We start from the raw sequence: 19,730 nt of genomic DNA, 5'->3' as shown, positions 1-19,730 counted from the left end.
AAAGTTTCCAAGCATCAATCAAAGCTGAGAAATGTGAAAAAGTAAACAGAAAGTACAATAATACATATCCCAAGTTTGTAGCAAGTTATGGTTGACTCAAGAGATTTAAAAGTTTGCCAGTTTCGTTAATGTGAAAATGAGTGATAATGACAGTTGTTGATATAAAAGTAGCAAAAACACCAATATTCTTAAGAGTTAAGAGAAATTATAGAAAAACATGACTATAGAAAGTAGCAATTTTTTTTTTTTTTTTTTGAGAGTAGCAAATCTTTAACATGGATGGAGTCAATCATCTTGGGGAAAAGTGTCAAACATACAATAAATTTTAAAAGAATAAAAACAACTTCAGAGTTTCACTCTTTGAAAGATAGGTTATAACTTTGAAACTAATGCAATGAAATACTATAAGTTACCACAAAACCTATAGTTACGTGAAAGCCATAGGTAGTCTACACACACACACACACTTTTAATCATAAAATATTGATCACTGTAAGCTGGGAAGTGTTTATATAAACATACATATAATGAAGGTGCTAAGTTCAATGAATCATGAAATAAAATTTTATAAATCCCACCAACAAACTCTCCCAATCCTTAAAAGCAAATTCTCCCTAAGATACTTTAAAAGGAAGTATGAGAGAGGCCCGAGTTCCACCCAACATGCAAGGAGTATTTCTGTACCTGAGGCAATGCAACACTGGGGGCATGCAAGTCAATAGCAGCCAGAGAAGGGATTCGAGATTCTGAAAGATTTTTGTTCTCTCTCCTTATTAGCCTGGAATTTCGGGCTGAATAAAAATAACCATAAACATGGTGTAAAAATTAGATATTTTTATTAGTTTTTCACATTCTATATATGTCCCTCTGTATGTACTTATTGTACATAAATTTGTACATATTTACATACTTAAATATGTAAAGTTACAATAATTTTTAATATTCTGTTCATTTTAACATCCATTTTAAATAATACAAACAAAAGGGCTAAAAAAGCAAAAGCTTTATAAACATACCTATGCCTTCCAAGGCTCTTAGTTCAGGGAGATGATTATAGTTTAATTCAGGAAAACGGACATCTGTCTTTGAATATTCTCTTCTTTTCTTATTTGCCTGAGGTAGGCTCTTTTCACAAGTGACCTAGTATCATTAGAATGATTAACACAAATGAATTAGCTTCTAGGTAAGCTGGACTTGTCCTTTTTGTAACTACTGTATTCATACCCTAAAACTTATGCAATTGAAGGTCTAGAATAATACAAAATTTGAAGAACAGCAATGACACGCAAAACAATTTCATCCATTTATTTCAAACTTCTTCCTCAGTAAATCTATTAAAATTGCTAACAAGTGGATTACTGGCTGATATGAGTTTCTCCTTCTCCCTCTATCAACCTTCAATTAAGTACTGGCAATTAGTAAAAAGTTAAAAAATGGGCACCAGGCCAGCAAGGTGAGGCCTTATGACACCTGCTGAGCTTTTTAGCATAGAGTTGTTTAATTTTGAACAGTTCATCTTGCCATGTATATCACATGTTCTAATTTATTTTTTGCTTTCCCAATATAATCTTGTTAAGCCTTTTTAAAATTTGTCCTTGTCTTGCTCCTCAGTGTTAGCACATTATACCATCTCCTACAGTTTCAATTATTTTTCTCATCTTTTTTAGTATTATTACTACATAGTTGATTGATAAAGTCTGAAAAAAATAATAAAGTGAAGAATAGCAGTAGCCCTTCAACTCTGCACCTTTATGAATTTGACATTTTCCCAATCTGTTTGATTTGAGAATAACAGAAACTCTATACTCTCTCCCACATTTTCAAAACAGATGATACATAGAAAGAGTGTGTGATTTGCTAAAAGAAAAAATACGTAAAATAATGAAATCATATATGTCTGTGCATGTACATATGTATATATAATGAAACACACACACAAACACATATAATGATAGCATTAACCATTGAGGTTCCTTGATGTCTCAAGTTTAATGTTCTGTGGATTATGCCACTCTGTCTCCTGGAAAGTCTTCAGAAGTCCTGAAGTAAGCTTTTGAGTTTCTTTCTTTTGGATGTTTCTGTTTGCTCTTTTAATAGAATAAGTGTTAAGACTCTTGGTTCAAATCAGCTACAAAATAAAAATAATTAATTCAAAAAAACTACCTGCAAATACAAAAAAAATAATGAGTCCAAACTACTAGATTTACATACTCAAGGAGTGGCAAATAAAATAGATAAAAGATGTTTATAATAATACATATTTATTCACATCTCAGAACTAGGGAATGAAGCATGGGAGAGAGGTATCAATCTTCAACCTAGAAGTAGAGGAAAGTTTAGGCTTAGCTCTGCCTCCATTAATTTTCCAGTGGGTCTTCTCCCCACTGATCTTTACCTCTTTTTTTGATTGCCTCTTCCAAAGAAGGATGAACAGAAATAAGATCTAAAATTACTAGCCAGCATTGGTTATGCAATACCTGAAAGGTGGGTGGTATCATTCCAGAAAAATGGTATTGAGCCAGCTATTTTGAAAAGCCTTGCTGAGCAAAATAATCTTCCAAAGCAGACCAGGAATGTAAAACAAAATATCCACAAAGAAATCAAAAGGTAGGGTATGTCTAAGAATGTACTATGGGTACAGAAATTGTAGACTAAGAAAAATTAAAAGATAAACAAATACAATGAGAGATGAAAGGAAAGGATATATTTTTCAGCCCTGGGGATAATCAGAAAGTAGAGAAGAAACATTTGTGAGAGAAAAATACGCTTTTGGGAATATGTCCAAACCTCCTTTTCTCTGGCAGAATTCATTCATATTTCTTAAGCAGTTTCAATGAGCTAGACACTCTTCTAGGTGTGGAGTAGAGAAGTGAGAAAACAAAGCACAAATTCCTGCCTTGGAAACTTACATTTTGGGGAGAGACAGACAATATATGAATAAGAGTCAAGAATATATACTAGAAAAAAATTAAGCAAGGTGAGGGACAGAAAGTAATGGGAGACAAAATGAGTTATAATATTAGGGAAGAGCACAGTATTATGTAATTGTTTCATGTAAGCCAAGAAAGAGAAAAAAGCAAATTTTTTAGATTATCTGGGAAAAGAATGCTCTAAAACAGAGGAAACAGCAAGTGCAAAAGCCTAAATGTGGGAGTATGTCTGGTCATGTTCCAGGAATAACAAGGAAATCAGTGTGGTTGGAATAGATTGATCACAAAAGAGAGTAGCTGTGAATGGGATAGAGGGATGGGGAGTGAATCATTCAGGGACTTGGGTCTTTACTCAGAGAAGAGAAGCTTATGGACGGTTTTGAATGGAAGCGTGATAATGATTTAACTGTAATAAGAAGCTATCTTTCCCTGGCTGGTGTGGCTCAGTGGATTGAGCTCTGGCCTGCGAACCAAAAAGTTGCTGGTTTGATTCCCAGTCAGGGAACATGCCTGGGCTGCTGGCCAGGTCTCCAGTTGGGGGCGTGGGAGAGGAACCAATCAATGTAAATCTCACACACTGCTGTTTCTCTTCCTCTCTTTCTCCCTCCCTTCCCCCTCTAAAAAATAAGTAAATAAAGTCTTTTTAAAAAATAAAAAAGAAGCTATCTTGAGCCCAATAATGTTCCTTTGAAGCTTCAGAAAACCTACGAACCTTGTACATGCTTCTACTGTTACAATCTGACACTATGATTTAATTTGCTGACCTTCTACTTGACCATGAGCTTCTTGAAGAGAAAGATTGACTTATTCATCTCCAGTGTATTATACATAATAGATAATCAATGAATATGTTAAATGAAGAAATGGAATACTTTCACCAAAAACCTATTGGTGAGATGAGACAATTTATCTTCTCTACTCTAAAAAAAGAATTGGTCACCAAGCATTAGGCTAAGAAAATTTACTATTACGTAAGGAATTAAAATAGATGTCATTTTAATAACATCTTATATTTTAACTTCCAGGCTTATAATACTTTTCAAAACTTATTTAAACTTTAAGACTTTCACATTTAGCATTATGGCAGGCTAGAAAGATATATGCATAATTAAGGTTCCACTTAATCACCTGTCTCCAAATAAAATGGTCAGTTCTTCACTATCATATTTAATATTACCAAAAGTCTAGAAATGACTTTGCTTGCTTTTCTACCACTGAGAAAAGTTTACTTACTGATGTGGTCACATTTATATTATAAATGCCTGGAGAATGTTTGTTTGGCTTAACAAATGGAATATAATACTTCTTGGTTTTCTCATCCACTCTGTAACAACAATAGCAAAAAAATTAAGTTAGAACCAGCAGTAATTATTTTTTCAAGCACAAAACCAAATTACATAGCACCAAGCGACATGCAATTTAATCAGAAGTTAATGCTTATTCATAAATATACTATGCACACAGATCTGGTGAAACCTTCTGTCCTTTACTGCTACAGTCATGTCTCTCCAACCAAATAAATTACCTTCTTTCAGCAAAATTTCCCGTTTCTACCACTAAACGCCTATAGCCATACCATGCAGCAACAGACCTTCAAAACCAATTATGTCTTCTATTTCGACAACTTCCTTCCATATTATTAGACTAAATAGATGTAGAGTCTCTTCATCTTAAACAATACAACCCTACTTTCTTAGGACTCATGTTAATTTTTTTACCAAATGCTAATAATTTTCATTAAATAGGCCAAAAAGTCTTTTGAAACAGCAACCTGACAAGAATGAATGGCATCCAGAAGCCTGAGAGTAACACAATGGAGCTGAATTGACAATCACTTAAAATTTGCAAATATATCCCTACATAACCATTTGTTCTTATTTTCTTAATTTTTTTTCCTTTTTTTTTTTTTTTTTTAATTTTGGTTTTTCAATTACAGTTGTCCCCTTTTCCCCTAATTTCTCTCCCCCACCCAACCCATATTTTCTTAATTTCATACCTGTAACTCTGAAGTCCTGGCATAGTTCCCATTCCAGAATTAAGACCAGGAGCTACTGCAGAAAGACTGTGTGTAAGTGGGGGAATCGCCATGCTGGGATTCCGCATATGGTCCACACTGCCATTGCTGCAATCTCTGAGGCTTGTTGAAGGCACTGTTTTGATGTGGCTAGTCCTGTTGTCATGGAGACAGCTGGCATTTGAAGCTCGACTGATTTTTTCAACTTTTTCTTCATCAATTTTTGACCCTTTTATTTTAAATACTCTAGAATCCTTAATTTTGGGATCAGCATTGGAATCCTGACCATTGATAAAAATGTTAATAACATTAATGATCTGAAAAGAATGAAAAATCACCTCTATGTATAAAGTACTTGTCAACTAAAGCAGAATTCCATAGATATCACCTTTTTGTGCCCCTGTTTTCTTTATTCTACCTATGAAGTTAAAATTAAACCCAAGATTCTTGGTAAGACATTTATTTTGAATGGAAATGCATTCACACTAACTCTGATGTGTACAGGGTGGGGCAAAAATAGGTTTACAGCATTCCTATGGAAAATAAAACAAAAGAATAAATTGGTCCGTGTACTGTAAACCTACTTTTGCCCCACCATGTATATATCAGATTTATGCTATATACATATCTAATTTATATATATTTCAGTGGGAAAAAAAACTTGTAAGAAGAACGAAGCATGCCCACTTTTGTTCTTACATATTTAGAATCAGGGAACACAAAATTGAAAAGTCTCTCCTCTTGGTTCACTTGAAAAACTGGGAGTGGGTTAGTAATGGGTTTGAATTACCTTACCAAGGACCAATTCTGGATAAAATACCAGGAAAAAGTAAACTTCAAATTAATTTAATATCCAAATCTCAATTTTAAAATGCTATACTATATATAAAATTCTAATAATGATATTTTCTCTCCTATCATTTAAGGTGAAAATGGTGTGTTTGTGTTTGTGTCCATATATCTGTATGTGGGTGCGTACACATGCGTCTAAATGTTCTTGGCTGAGTATGATTTCCTGAGAAGCTCTATTGCACAGTCTGGCACACAGTAGGCAATCACTAGATGATGTTAAGATTTTTAAACAGGTAATGTCTATAGAGAAGATATGTTTTTACAAAGAAGTTAAAAGTTAACTTGTTCACCACTCAGAAGATTTTTTTTAGTCTTCATTTTTTTCCCTACTAAAACTTAAGGACATATTAAAATTAAAATTTAATACACATTAAAACATGGACATTTACCTGTACCACAAGTGTGCTCCTCTCCTCACCTAAGAAGTCATCTTTTTCCTTTTCCTTCTTTCTGCTTTGAGATTTTTTAGCTAAAGAAATATTTCTGGCATCTTTCTGTATTTTTAACTGTAGTTCCTGAGAAAACCTACATAAAAATATATTTGTCAATAAAAAAAATTGTGTGAGATAAATCAAGGAAAAATTGATTTTCAAGATATTTGTTATTAAAAATTGGGTATTAAACTAGGATGTGCATTTAAAATGAGAAAAATTATGACCTAGATTAGTAGTTCTGAAAAAGTAGTTCATATACCCCTGGGAATCACTAATAACCTTTCAGGAGGTTCAAAAAGTCAAAGCTATTCTTAGCTTAATACTAAGATGACTTCCTTTTCATCGTGTTAACATTCGCACTGATGGTCTAAAAGCAATGGTGGATAAAACTAAAAGCAATGGTGGATAAAGCTACTGGCACTGCAACAGGAGTTGAAGCAGTGGCACCTAATTGCACTAGCAGTCACTGTCTTTTTCATAACCAGTTTTACTTAAAGATGTCCCTGATAAAGCAGTAAAAAAGTATTCATTTTATTAAATCTAAATCCTTGAACACATGGTTTTTTTCATTGTCTGTGTGACAAAATGAGGATATGCAAAAAGCACTTCTGATGCCCAATGAAGTGCAATGCTTGTCTTAAGAAAACCACCACTTTAAAAATATATACAGGATGTCCCAAAAATATATATACACACTTTAAATAATTATAAAGTTGGTGTTTATTAAAATACATTTTATTTTCAAAATGTTACAGAATCTACAGACATTATTTAACTGTTTTATCAATGCCTGTTTTCAAACTAACATCCATTCTGGTTCAGTCACTGCTAACAACGTGAAGCAATGGAATTGCAAACATCACAAAACAGCAGGATGGGGCACCCCCACACTACCATCACGATGTTAGATCCTACCTTGATGAAATCTTGCCAAACAGGTGGATTGAACTAAGAGGTTTCATAGAATACCCTGCGCATTCACCGGACCTCACACTACTGGACTTCTTTTTATGGGGATACTTAAAAGACAAAGTCTATACTATGAAACCTGCAACAGCCGCTGAATTGAGAGCAGCCATTGAATGAGAATGCACACAAATACCAAACAAAATGTTTTGTGATGTTTGCGATTCCACTGTTTCATGTTGTCAGCAGTGCCTGGACCAGAACGGACATCAGTTTGAAAACAGGCACTGACAAAACAATTAAATAATGTCTGTAGATTCTATTACATTTTGAAAATGAAGTGCATTTTAATAAACTCTGACTTTATAATTATTTTAAAGTGTGTATACATTTTTTGGGACACCCTGTATATATATAAAGAAAAAAAGTACCATATGATTGAGATACAAACTAAACTGGCCTCTTTTTTCATGGGACAACACTTTTACTTGAAAGAAAGACTGACAGAAAAACTATGGTTATTCAGATTTGGCGTATCTGACAGAGGTTTTCTTTAAAAAATAAACGAAGGTATTTGTCACTTCAAGGAAAATAACTGATAATATTTGTGTCAATGATAAAATTCAAAATTTTATGCAAAATTACAACTCTGTTAAACTTGTATCCACTACTGTGAACTTACAGATTCCCAATATTTAAAAACTTTTGTTAAGATAGAATGTGACTTTTTGATATTATATAATGAAATATGTCAACATTTTAAAGATTTGCATAACAGCAAGACCATATTTTCCAAATGACTAATGTATGATATTACAAAAGTATACATGGGTAAAAGATTTATTCAAAGTATAAGATGAATTTCTTAGAAAATATTAATCCTCACCCAAGGATGTTTTTTTCATTGCTTTTAGAAAGAGAGGAAGGGAGAAAGAAACACTGATGTGAGAGGAACATCAACTGGTTACCTTCTGTACACACCCAGACTGAGGATTGTATGTACCTGGACTGGGGATCGAATCTACAACCTGGGTACAATATGTGCGTGCCCTGGCCAGGAATCGAACCTGCAACCTTTTGGTTATGGGATGATGCTCCAATCAACTGAGCCACACTGGCCAATGCAGTACAAGATGGATTTTAATGTGACAGGGTAACAAAGCTCAATGATACGGTTTCAGGTACCACAATCAACATTTAAGAAAACTACCAGTGTCAAGTTTTAGTATAGCATTGAAGTTTTTGCTGTAGAGTCAAATAAGAATGCCCACAACTTTCTAAAAAAGTTATTAAAACATTTCATTTTCCAACAATATATTTATATGAGGTCACAGTTTCTTCATATATTTCAAACAACATAACACATCACAACTAATTGAATGCAGAAGCAAATATAAGAACTCAGGTATCTTTCACTAAGCTAGGTGTTAAGTAGATTTGTAAAAGTATAAAGTGATGTCATTTGCCACTCATCTCACTATTTTCTTATGTTCTCGGCTGCACTGATGCCAGCAGCTCAGCAGCACAGGAGAGCATGCCCACAGCCCGGGCACCCATAGGGTTGGCACACCAAAGTCTCCAGCACATCAGCAGTGTCATAGGACAGGGTGTGGTGTGAGTGTGGCAGCAACAGGAGACGGCACCTTTGCAAACACATCAGCATCTAAGATGATGCATCACACAACTGGTAGCAACACAGAAATCAATAACCTGAGTGGTGCATGTCATCACACAGAAGACAGGAAGAAAAGTAGGAAGTGACTGCTTCGTGAAAAACCAAAGGCCCTAAGAGAGTGAATACAGAGGACCACTCCTACAAATTCCATAGCTGCTAAGGGTAAATGGAAGTAAGGTGGTAAATATTTGAGATCCTATAAAAGTAGCTGGGTAGAGAAATGCTGTCTGTTACTGTTATGGAGACCTCATTTCAACTCTGGGTTGAGGTGATGTGGAAAACATGAGTCAGTACCATACCTCTCAGCAAATCCATCCATGTGAAAGAAATCATGGTGCAGGAGCTCAGCACAGAAGGGCCTTTTTTCTGGATCAATATGCAAGCATTTCTGGAAAACCAAAGATTATATACATCTCATACTTTTTAAAACACTGCCTACATTTAAATTTCTAAGTATAGAAAATTCCTCTTTATATTCCATGAATTTTAAACAGCCATAATAAATGATAAAGAACAAAGCACACATCTAGACAAGGACCACCAACAGTAGCTAATATCATGACAAGAAAGACCACCAGACATTCTGATCCGGTTCTAGCTCCATTATGAACTTACAAGAAATACAGGACACAGAGGAACATATTTAACTATATTTATGTAGGAAATTCTAAGGGACAAACAAGCTAGTTACTTCAACAAATAAATGCCAGGGTTTAAAAAAAAATAGAGAGAAAGAGAGATGAAGATGAGTTATAAATTAAGAACATTAAAAAGATATAACTAATTGCTTGGTATGTAGACTTCATGTGAGTCCTAATTTAAACTATAAAAATATTATGAGAAAATCAATGAAATTTTGAGCATTGATTAGATGTTTCATGATATTAAGGAATTACTGTAAATTTTAAAAATTTAAAGCTCTTGCAGAATAGAAGGGAGAGGACTGCTCTGTGCTTATTATTGTGCTAGATACTTTACATAAATGATTTTATTGTAATGCAGATCTTATTCTGATTAATTAAAATCACTCAATGCCAGTAAAAATAAAAGGGACTGAATAAGTGCCTTTAAAAAAACAAGAAAATTTCTATATGTAACTAAGGTATTTACAGGTAAAAAAAGATAATAGCTGAGATTTGCTTCAAAATGCTCAAAATAAAAAGGTTAGGAGGGTGTATTATTGATGAAAGAAGATTGTGAAGAGATTTTAAAAAATTTTTAAGTTGTTTTTTATCTTTTATTTTTTAATATATTTTATTGATTATGCTATTACAGTAGTCCCAATTTTTCCCCCTTTGTCCCCCTCCACCCAGGACCACCCCATTCCCTCCAACAATCTCCCCCTTACTTCATGTCCATGGGTCATACATATAAGATCTTTGGCTACTCCATTTCCGATACTGTTTTTAACAAACAACCCCCAGCCTATTATGTACCTACCAATTTGTACTTCTTAATTAATCCCTGTACCTTTTTCCCATTCTCCTCCTTCCCCTTCCCACTGATAAGCCTCCAAATGATCTCCATATCTATAATTCTGTTTCTGGTCTGCTTGTTCGCTTAAGTTGTTTTTTATACTCAATTTTTGATAGTTGTGAGTTTATTGCCATGTTATTGTTCATAGTTTTGATCTTCTTTTTCTTAAGTAAGTCCCTTTAACATTTCATATAATAATGGCTTGGTGATGATGAACTCCTTTAGCTTTACCTTGTCTGGGAAGCACTTTATCTGCCCTTTGATTCTAAATGATAACTTTGCTGGATAGAGTAATCTTGGTTGTAGGTTCTTGCTTTTCATCACTTTGAATACTTCTTTTTAATCTCTTCTAGCCTGCAAAGTTTCTTTTGAGAAATCATTTGATGGTCTTAGGGGAACTCTTTTGTAGGTAATTATTTGCTTTTCTCTTGCTGCTTTTAAGATTCTCTCTTTATCTTTAACCTTTGGCATTTTAATTATGATGTGTCTTGGTGTGGTCCTCTTTGTGTCCATCTTGTTTGAGACTCTCTGTGCTTCCTGGATTTGTATGTCTATTTCTTCACCAAATTTGGAAAGTTTTCTTTCAATATTTTTTCATAGAAGTTTTCAACTTCTTGCTCTTTCTCTTCTCCTTCCAGCACCCTTATGATGTGAATGTTGGTATGTTTGAAGTTGTCCTACAAGCTCTTTACCCTTTCTTTTTTTGGGGGGGGGGTTCTTCTTGTTGGTCTGATTAAATGTTCTTTTCTTCCTTATGTTCCAAATCATTAATTTGATGCTTGGCTGCATCCACTCCACTGTTTGTTCCCTGTAAATTTTTCTTTATTCCACTTAGTATAACCTTCATTTCCGCTTGAGTTCTTTCTATGCTGTTGAAGTACCCAATGAATTCCTTGAGCATCCTAATAACCAGTATTTAGAACTCTGCATCTGATAGATTGCTTATCTCCACTTTATTTAGTTCTTTTTCTGGAGTTTTGTTCTGTTCTTTCATTTGGGCCATGTTTCTTTATCTCATTTTTTCAGCCTCCTTGTGTTTGTTTTTACATATTAGGTAGAGCTGCTTTGACTCCCTGCCTTAGTAGCATGGCCTATTGTTGAAAAGCACACCAGTTATCTGGATAATGCAGAGCCTTAGGTAATCACTAGAGTGGGGCAACCCATGTGAACCAGGTTGATGGAGTCTCAGATATGGTGTCACTGCTCAGTGGCTTTGTGTAGGGGAGGGCTCAGAAAGGGGACAATGGCCGCTGCCTGGCCTCTGGGGTTTTGTCCAGGAGGAAGCTGTCCCCCAGCACTCACCCTGATGCCACACACTTTAGTTTCTCCCCATATGTCACTGGTGCCCTTCCAGAGGGAGGGAGTCTGAAGTCCCTTGCAGACCCTTTAAGAGGAGACACCTGAGAATCCCACAGTTCCTTCCGCCACCCGAACTCTCACTGGTTTTTACAGATAGATGTTATGGGGACTCATCTTCCTGGCACTGGAACCCTGGACTGGGTGGTCTGGTGTGGGATTTGGATCCCTTGCTCCGGAGGTATCCCTCCTGATTTTTATCCACCACACATGGGAGTGAGACTATCCTTTCCACGTTTCCACATTTCTGTACCTCCACCCCTTCTACCCATCTAGATGAATGCGACTTCTTTAATTCCTTGGTTGTTAGACTTCTATACAGCTTGATTTTCTGATGATTCTGGGTGATAGTTGTTTTGCAGTTTAGCTGTAATTTTTGCTGTGGTTGTGTGAGGAGACAAACTGTGTTTATCTACAGGACACCTACTACATTAGGCCATGCTACCAAGACACGGAGTCAAAGCAGCTCTACCTAATACATATAAACAAATACAAGGAGGCTGCCAAAATGAGAAGACTAGGAGACATGGCCCAAATGAAAGAATAGGTCAAAACTTCTGAAAAAGAGCTACCTACAACTCTATCTTGACTGAAAGTCCAAGAGGTTGTTAATTATTCAAGCTAGATGGCAAGTATATAAGGGTTCATTATAATGTTACTCTTTCTACTTTCTTTTCTGTTTGAAAATTTCTACAATAAAAGGTTTCAAAACTTACATGACTCTACTATACGGGACATAAGTTAGACAATAATTTTATTTTTATTCCCTTTAAATCACTCTCTATACAGATCATAAAGCTGATCACAATGATAAATATTTACATGTATTAAAAGATTATGTAGAAAAGTAGAAATGTATTATTCTAAGAACTTATTATAATTAGTTATAAGCTCACTAAACTTTTTTAATGAGTTATATAGAAAATTTTAAAAAGCAAAACAATATCTTCGATAAATGTTATGTGATCCTGGTGTCTTAGAGACACTTATTTTGTCAATACTTTAGGACAATCCTAATAAAAATTTTTTAGCTAATAATTCCAAAATGTCCACTTCTAGAGACGATTTGCTCCACTGAGACTCTCCCTAATATTCCTCACTCAAATACAAGGCAAAGATAATGATGATTTGTAAATTACCTTCAGCAAATTCAATGGCTAAGCAAACGGCCCTTTCACAATAAATATACCACAGATCGCTTCTTGGCCTTTTGGCTAAGATCAAGTGTAGTATCTGTTCTTATCAGTTTAACAAGACACCACAGGTCACGATCTTATGCCCTATACTTTAGTTTATTTTCCTACAACTCTACTCTTTTTTTATTTTCTTACCCAGTTTTTCTTCTTTTTTCCATTCAAACAAGGCTTGCATTTTAAATGTTAAACATTAAAAACATATCATTATGAGGATGTTTTCACACTTAAAACATGCTACATAACTAATCCTAAATTGTTTCTTAAGTGAAATTTTAGGTCTTTATCTCTGAAACCACCTCCCACCCCTCCCCACACACAAAGTTGTTGACCTAAACAATCAACTGGACAAGAAAAAGAAGAAGAAAAGGCCAAGTCTCCATAACATAAATTCCCTGTCAGAAAGTGAAAGAAAAAGTATGATTACCTTTGCTAAATCTATCACAACTTCAGGGAGCTTGGGATAGCGTCTTTCAAGGGGTTCCATTTCCTTGATTTTAGGCAACCTTATTCCAGCAAATGCAGGATTTTTATAAAATAGCTCTTGATGTCTTGGAATGAGATAACCTGTATTTGAGAATAGCACACATCTCTGTCATTATACATCATGACAGAAATGGCAGAGACAGAGGATGTAGAGTAGGAAAAAGAGCTGAACACCATTTATGGAAGTGGAGCTCTCTCAGCATGCAAAATCAACCAAAGACAGTGCTCTTAATGTAGTGGCATCTGGCAGTCCTTACAGTGGTTTTGACATAAGTCAGTTCAAGGAAATGAACATTCTTAGTTCAACATACTCATTTTGAAAAGTGCACATGCCAGTAAACACAGTACTGAAGACTGGGGGAAGCATAGGAAAAGGAGAGGTAGAGAACATTTCATAATTTTTAAAATATAACCACCAGCACTTCATTTCGAACAACAAAGCATAAAAGTGCTGACTAAAACAATGAAAATACTAATATTCACGTGGCCAAAATCTAATCTAGATAACTCAGTCCTAACATTTAAAAATTTAATTTCCGGTCAACTCATTTTGTAACTATGTCTAAGGTCTGACTTGAGCACTTTTATCTTTTTTCTCAACTTCAATACCTACTTGAGCATAAAATATATATAAAACCATTATACTGTTTATTGAATTTATAACCTGGAAACTTAAAATCCAATAGTTAAATAGCCCCCAAGTGTTTTACCATTATTTCCTTGTTCCAAGCTCTATCTCCCAACACGAAGTTGATATTTCAACAAATGTAAAAGACTTTGATAGTCTAGGTTTGACATTCTATCCAAAGCACTAACAACAAACGTCATATCTGAAGCAAGACTAAACTACCTTTGAAGTCTCTGTATCTCTCAATATGAAGGTAAGGATGAGGGTGCAGTAATATAATACCAAAATCTTGTTGACCCATAGGTAATAAGTGCGCATTTGCATCCTCTCTCTGTGTGATTTATTGAATGCAAAAGTGAAGAGAAATGTGTATAACTTTTGTCCTTTATTTTAGGGGCAAGGGGAACAGTAGGTGGGGTAAGAGTATGATTAAACCATATGTCACACAGACCAAAGCCAGATTGAGAATGAATGTATATATGAAGTTTTCCTATTTGCTTCCTACCTTGTAAAATCAATACAAACAAAAAATATAAGAAAAAAATCTCTACAATTTAAAATGCAGATGTATAATCTTACCTAAACACATCATAATATGATAGAGCTGATCAATATCAGAATCTCCAGGAAAGAGGGGTTCCCCCATGAGCATTTCAGTTACCAGACAGCCAATGGCCCACACATCAACAGCCCTGAAGGAAAAGCAACGTAGTATAAAATCTGGCATCCTAGTATGTTTACCGTGACTGAATCTGCTCTGAGTATTACTATTCAGTGTTCTAGGCATTGAGAATAGTAGTAACAAGCCTTAGATTACCTATAAAAAGGCATTTTCCTACAAACTTAAAGTACTAATTCCCAATTTTATTTAAATCAGATCCAGAAACTTGAATCATGTGACATAGAGAGAAAAGACTTCTAAAAAATCACAACAGTTATCTGTACTTTATTCTGAAAATAAGCCTTTTGGGTTTCCATTTAGAGTCTATTCACTCTTCGTTTACACATAACTCTAACCAGTTAATCAGTCTATCCTACCATACACTGAAAACTACCAGAAGGAGGTGGTCATTAGGGACACACACAGTAACAAGAAGGAGAACTGAAAGCTAATAGGGGGAAAGAAATTGAAAAACTGTCTTTAAAATCAGTCACAAGAACTTAAAGAATGTGCTGGCATCAGTAGCATAAGGACAACTACTTTGAAATTGCTCAAGGTCATAGCTCAATTATAAAACAATATAGAAGTTATAGTATGGCAGTATAATCAGAACTCAAAGTAATCAAGAAAATATTAAATGATGTATATTCTGAAAACAGGAATCATAGAAAATACTTTTTAAAGAATTCTATAAAATTAGTATAAGTTACAGTCCCTTCTTTCTTGACAAATTCATTTATGGAACAATTTATGTTTTGAAACCATTTTACTCCATTATTTCTGTCCCAACCCTTGCCCACCCCACGTTGCCTCACTTCAACAGTCAGATTTACCCAATCAATGTTACCTCTCTTTACAAGTGAAAAATAACATATCTGTATCCAAACCACTATATTAAAAGAAAAAAAAAGACCACTTGCTTACCTTGATTTCCCTACCCTTAAAATAAGTATACTCACCCCAAGTTGTTTTACAAGAATATTTAAAGGGGAAGCATTAAAATTACAAATCACTTTATAAAGTTTCCTAAATTAAAAACTTCCTTTCAGTGATCGAGGAATCTTTTATTATATTAGAAACATATTAACCACCCCCACCCACCACCATGATCTCTTACTTGCCATACTTGACATCACCAACCAATAGTTCCGGAGCTCTGTACCATCGGGTTGCCACATAATCAGTGTAAACCTCCCCAGGAGCTGCCAATGTCCGTGCAAATCCAAAATCACATAACTTGACAACGCCAGACTGGGAGACTAATATATTCTCTGGCTTGATATCTCTGTGTATAATCTAAGACAAAAAAAAATAGAGAATGACATATACTGACACCTGAAGTTAAGCAAGTTAATTATTTTTTGAGCCCTTACCATGTTCAGGGCACTGTTTTTGTTTCTATAATGAACAGAGATAAAAACATATAAAATTGTTCCTGGTTCTCTAAAACCTGAAATTCAGTTGGGCAAGACATAACATTTATGCTTAAAATGTTATATAAACAATCAAAGATACTAGATGAGATATATATATATATAGATATAAATATATACATATATTATTACCAAATCAATTGTCCAGTTAATTAGTAACTGCTCTCAAGACTAAGAGAGTAAAGCAGTAATTGAAGATTGGGTGGTCAAGGAGGAATTTTATGAAAGGGGTGAGTTGTAGGGTAGGCCTTTAATATTAAGCATTGCCTCAATAAATGTAGAAATGAAAAGGCAATCCAAGTGAAGGTAACAAAAGGAGTAAAGAGTGCAGAGAGAACTTCTGGCCAAGACAAAGGCCTAGACTGACACGCTCCGTCTCCCTCCACAACTAAGAAGGAATACAACTACTGCAAAACCAGACATAACCAGAAGTCCCAGAAAGTGAAGCTACATGGAAGTCCAACATATGAAGTTATAAAGAAGTGGTGCTCATCTGGACAGGTAGGAGGGGTGAAGCCAGAGCAGAGAGGTCAAGCTGTGCTGGCAGCAGCAGCTGCAGCGAAGGCGGCGAGAACGCAGTAAGCACAGACACCCGTATTTAAGGGGAGGCAAGAAGTGCCTGTGGAGCACCCCTGGCTGCAGACCAAACCCATCAGCTCATGATTCTAATGCTGGGGAAGACAGACCCCCATTGCCTCTGACTGTGAGGGCCAGAGGGCATGGGGACAGAAGAGGAGGCTCACGGTCTCTCAGTGGAGAGTGAACAGCAGGAATCCATCTTGGATCCCCGCCCCCACACAAAGCACCACAATGTGGTGAGAAGGGTCACCAGGTAGTGACGAGTACACGGGGCTCCACCCCCTATAGCATAGGAGGTGTGACAGCCACACCCAGGAAACAAAGATACTAAACACAAACTGTCAGGGTGGCAGGAATCATGATAGAGATCCCAATCACGCAGCTGACCAGACAGCAAATACATGATCTATTGGACCAGCTGATAGGAAATCTTTCTGAGGCTCAGTTCAGAACTCTGGTTATAGGAAAGCTTATAGATCTAACAGCGGATCTTAAACAAGACAGGAAAGGAATGAAGGCTAGCCCCTCTGAAATGAATGAGAATATATACGAAACAAGTGGTGAGGGAAAGAAAACCAGGGATCAAATCAACAAATCAGAACATAGGGAAGGAACAAACAGTCAACCAGTGCAGAAAGAGGAAATGAAAAGTGAGAAAAATGAGGAGAGGCTCAGAAACCTATGGGACAGCTATAAGCGGGCCAACAGCCAAATCATAGGGTTGCCAGAAGGTGAAGTAGAACTAGAAATTGAAAAATTATGTGAAAAAATAATGAAGCAGAACTTCCCTAACTTGGGGAAGAAAAAAGACTTACAGATCCAGGAGTTCCAAAAAACTGGACCCAGGGAGAAACACACCAAGACACATTATAATCAAAATGTCAAAAATTAAGGATAAAGAATCTTAAAAGCAGCAAGAGAGAAGAAGAGAACTATGTACAAAGGGGTCCCACTAAGACTTTCAGCTGATTTCTCAAAAGAGACTCTGCAGGCAAGAAGAGACTGGCAAGAAATATTCAAAGTAATAAAAAGTAAAAACTTACAACCACAATTACTCTATTCAGTGAAGCTGTCATTCAGAATAGAAGGGCAGAGAAAGTGCTTCCAGGACAAAGTAAAACTGAAGGAGTTAATCAGATCCAAACCACTGTTATATGAAATGTTAAAGGGACTTGTTTAGAAGAAGGAGGATCAAAACTATGAACATTAAAATGAAAACTGTATCACAACAACCAATAACAGAAGCTAGGGAATTGAAACAAAGCCAGACTAAGTAGGCAACGAGAGTGGGAAAAGAATATAGGTATGGGGAACATTTTGGCAGGAGGTCAGTGGGGAGGGGAAAAGAGGGAAAGGGAGGAAGATGATGCAGGAATTAAGAAGCATAGTAGGAGGGAGTGGAGTAGATAGGAAGATGTTGAGAAGAACTATATGCACAGCCAATGGGCATGGACTAAGGGGAGAGGGACAACTGTAACAGCATAATCAATAAAGCATATTTTTTTTTTAATAAAAGAGTGCAGATAGAAATAGATCAGGAGATTCTGAGAAGTGTTACTTCTCGAGTAGAGGTTATGTATTAGATAGGAAGAATGCCTCAACTGCCAGCCTGAGAAGCCTGAGCTTCTATCAAGGCCACAGAAGCCCATGGAAGTGGCTGACCAATATGGTGTTTAAAGATGCTGGCCATAAACAAGCTAAATCAGAGAGAGGGACAAAAAGCAGGAAAAAGAGCAGAGGGACAACTAGGCTGGTGCTCAGAGGAATGGAAAGAACGGGACATAGTTTAGAAATATGTTAAATCAAGCACCTATAGATTTTAGGAAATAATCTCAGATATTTTATTTAAACCTAGGAATTTAAAAGAATCGTGGCTTCATTACCAAAAAAGTAAAGTCTAGAAAAAGTTAGTGTTTTAAAAATATAACATTTTTAACACACCAATTTTATTTTTAAAGATTTTATTTATTCTTAGAGAGGGAAAGGGAGGGAGAAAAAGGGAGAGAAACATCAATGTGTGGTTGCCTTTTGCACACCCCCAACTGGGGACTGGGTCCACAACCCAGGCATATGTCCTGATTGGGAATCAAACCACTGACCTTTCAGTTCACAGGCCAGTGCTCAATCCATTGAGCTACACCAGCCAGGGTAGAAAAGGTTAGTTTTGATGGAATAAGTAATAGTTTAGTTGTAGCCACACGGGGCTTTTATGTAGATTGCCAAGCACCTAAATGGAGGCATTATTCAGGCAATTAGAAATGTAAAGAGGGTCAACAAAGTTTGTGGTTAAGATTTCTAAAGCAGAAAATATGGGCACTGGGAGAGAATTCTAAAAATTCTACAGCTAGGCAAAATGAAATATTAGACCTAATTTCTAATACAAGTAAACTATATTTTGAAAAAATTTGAAAATATATGCATTTTTAAAAATCTTTCAGAGTACCAGCATCCTAAATGGCAATCTGCCACTGCTGAGTATTTTGCATAGGCTACCAACTTCTAGTACACCCTAGACATCCATGGCAAGCTGATAGGCGCAGCCCCACATCTACCATTAGCATCTATTACTTTTATAATCACACCAAAATGTCATTTTAAATATTTTGTAAAACTGGAAGAATAAGTGTGTTGAGTTATTCATTTTGCACTTTGTGTCATTTTACCTAGAGGTGTTTTTATATGATATGCAAAGAATATAAAATTGTTGTGACAGACTATAGGGTAAGAGTAGGGATTTTTATGCTGCACAACTCTGCGAGAGAATCTGAACTAACATATACATGGATCCTGGGGTGTATACATTTGTCAAAACTCAGCACTTAAAACTTGTGCATTTCACTCAGTAAATGACATCTCAAAAAAGCAAATATTAAACTTTAGTTAACATGCACAGCTGAAGTATTTAGAATTGAAGTGTACTGATATCAATAATTTACTTACGGATACATACATAAATAAGACATTAATAGACTGATAAACATATGAATAAATACATCATAAAAAATACAGCAAAATATTAACAGGTATATAATCCAGGAGGTAAGTATATGGGCGTTCATGGCACACTCATTTAACCTTTCAGTAGGGCCTAAATCTTTCATAATAAA

At 35.6% G+C, this 19,730-nt stretch overlaps 1 protein-coding gene and 1 pseudogene across 1 annotated transcript in view; one reads left to right on the top strand and one right to left on the bottom strand.

Annotated features, from left to right (window-relative positions):
- CDKL2 (cyclin dependent kinase like 2) overlaps positions 1 to 19,730 on the bottom strand; it is a 36,468-nt gene that overhangs the window by 12,985 nt on the left and 3,753 nt on the right. Inside the window, exons 3-11 of the mRNA XM_090267383.1 lie at positions 15,729 to 15,907; positions 14,530 to 14,642; positions 13,264 to 13,403; positions 9,111 to 9,199; positions 6,186 to 6,321; positions 4,927 to 5,225; positions 4,164 to 4,254; positions 1,017 to 1,140; positions 685 to 791 (exon numbers count right to left, since the gene is read on the bottom strand). Of these exons, the coding sequence (XP_090123509.1) occupies positions 685 to 791; positions 1,017 to 1,140; positions 4,164 to 4,254; positions 4,927 to 5,225; positions 6,186 to 6,321; positions 9,111 to 9,199; positions 13,264 to 13,403; positions 14,530 to 14,642; positions 15,729 to 15,907 (1,278 nt within the window). The remainder of the gene's footprint in view (positions 1 to 684; positions 792 to 1,016; positions 1,141 to 4,163; positions 4,255 to 4,926; positions 5,226 to 6,185; positions 6,322 to 9,110; positions 9,200 to 13,263; positions 13,404 to 14,529; positions 14,643 to 15,728; positions 15,908 to 19,730) is intronic.
- Positions 12,838 to 12,960, top strand: LOC150019957 (U2 spliceosomal RNA; annotated as a pseudogene).

The sequence above is a fragment of the Furipterus horrens genome, unplaced genomic scaffold (assembly GCF_987537825.1).
Source record: "Furipterus horrens unplaced genomic scaffold, mFurHor1.1.pri manual_scaffold_2, whole genome shotgun sequence".
NCBI lineage: Eukaryota > Metazoa > Chordata > Mammalia > Chiroptera > Furipteridae > Furipterus > Furipterus horrens.
The sequence above is the reverse complement of the archived record's forward strand: the minus strand, read 5'-3'. Positions and strand labels throughout refer to the sequence as shown.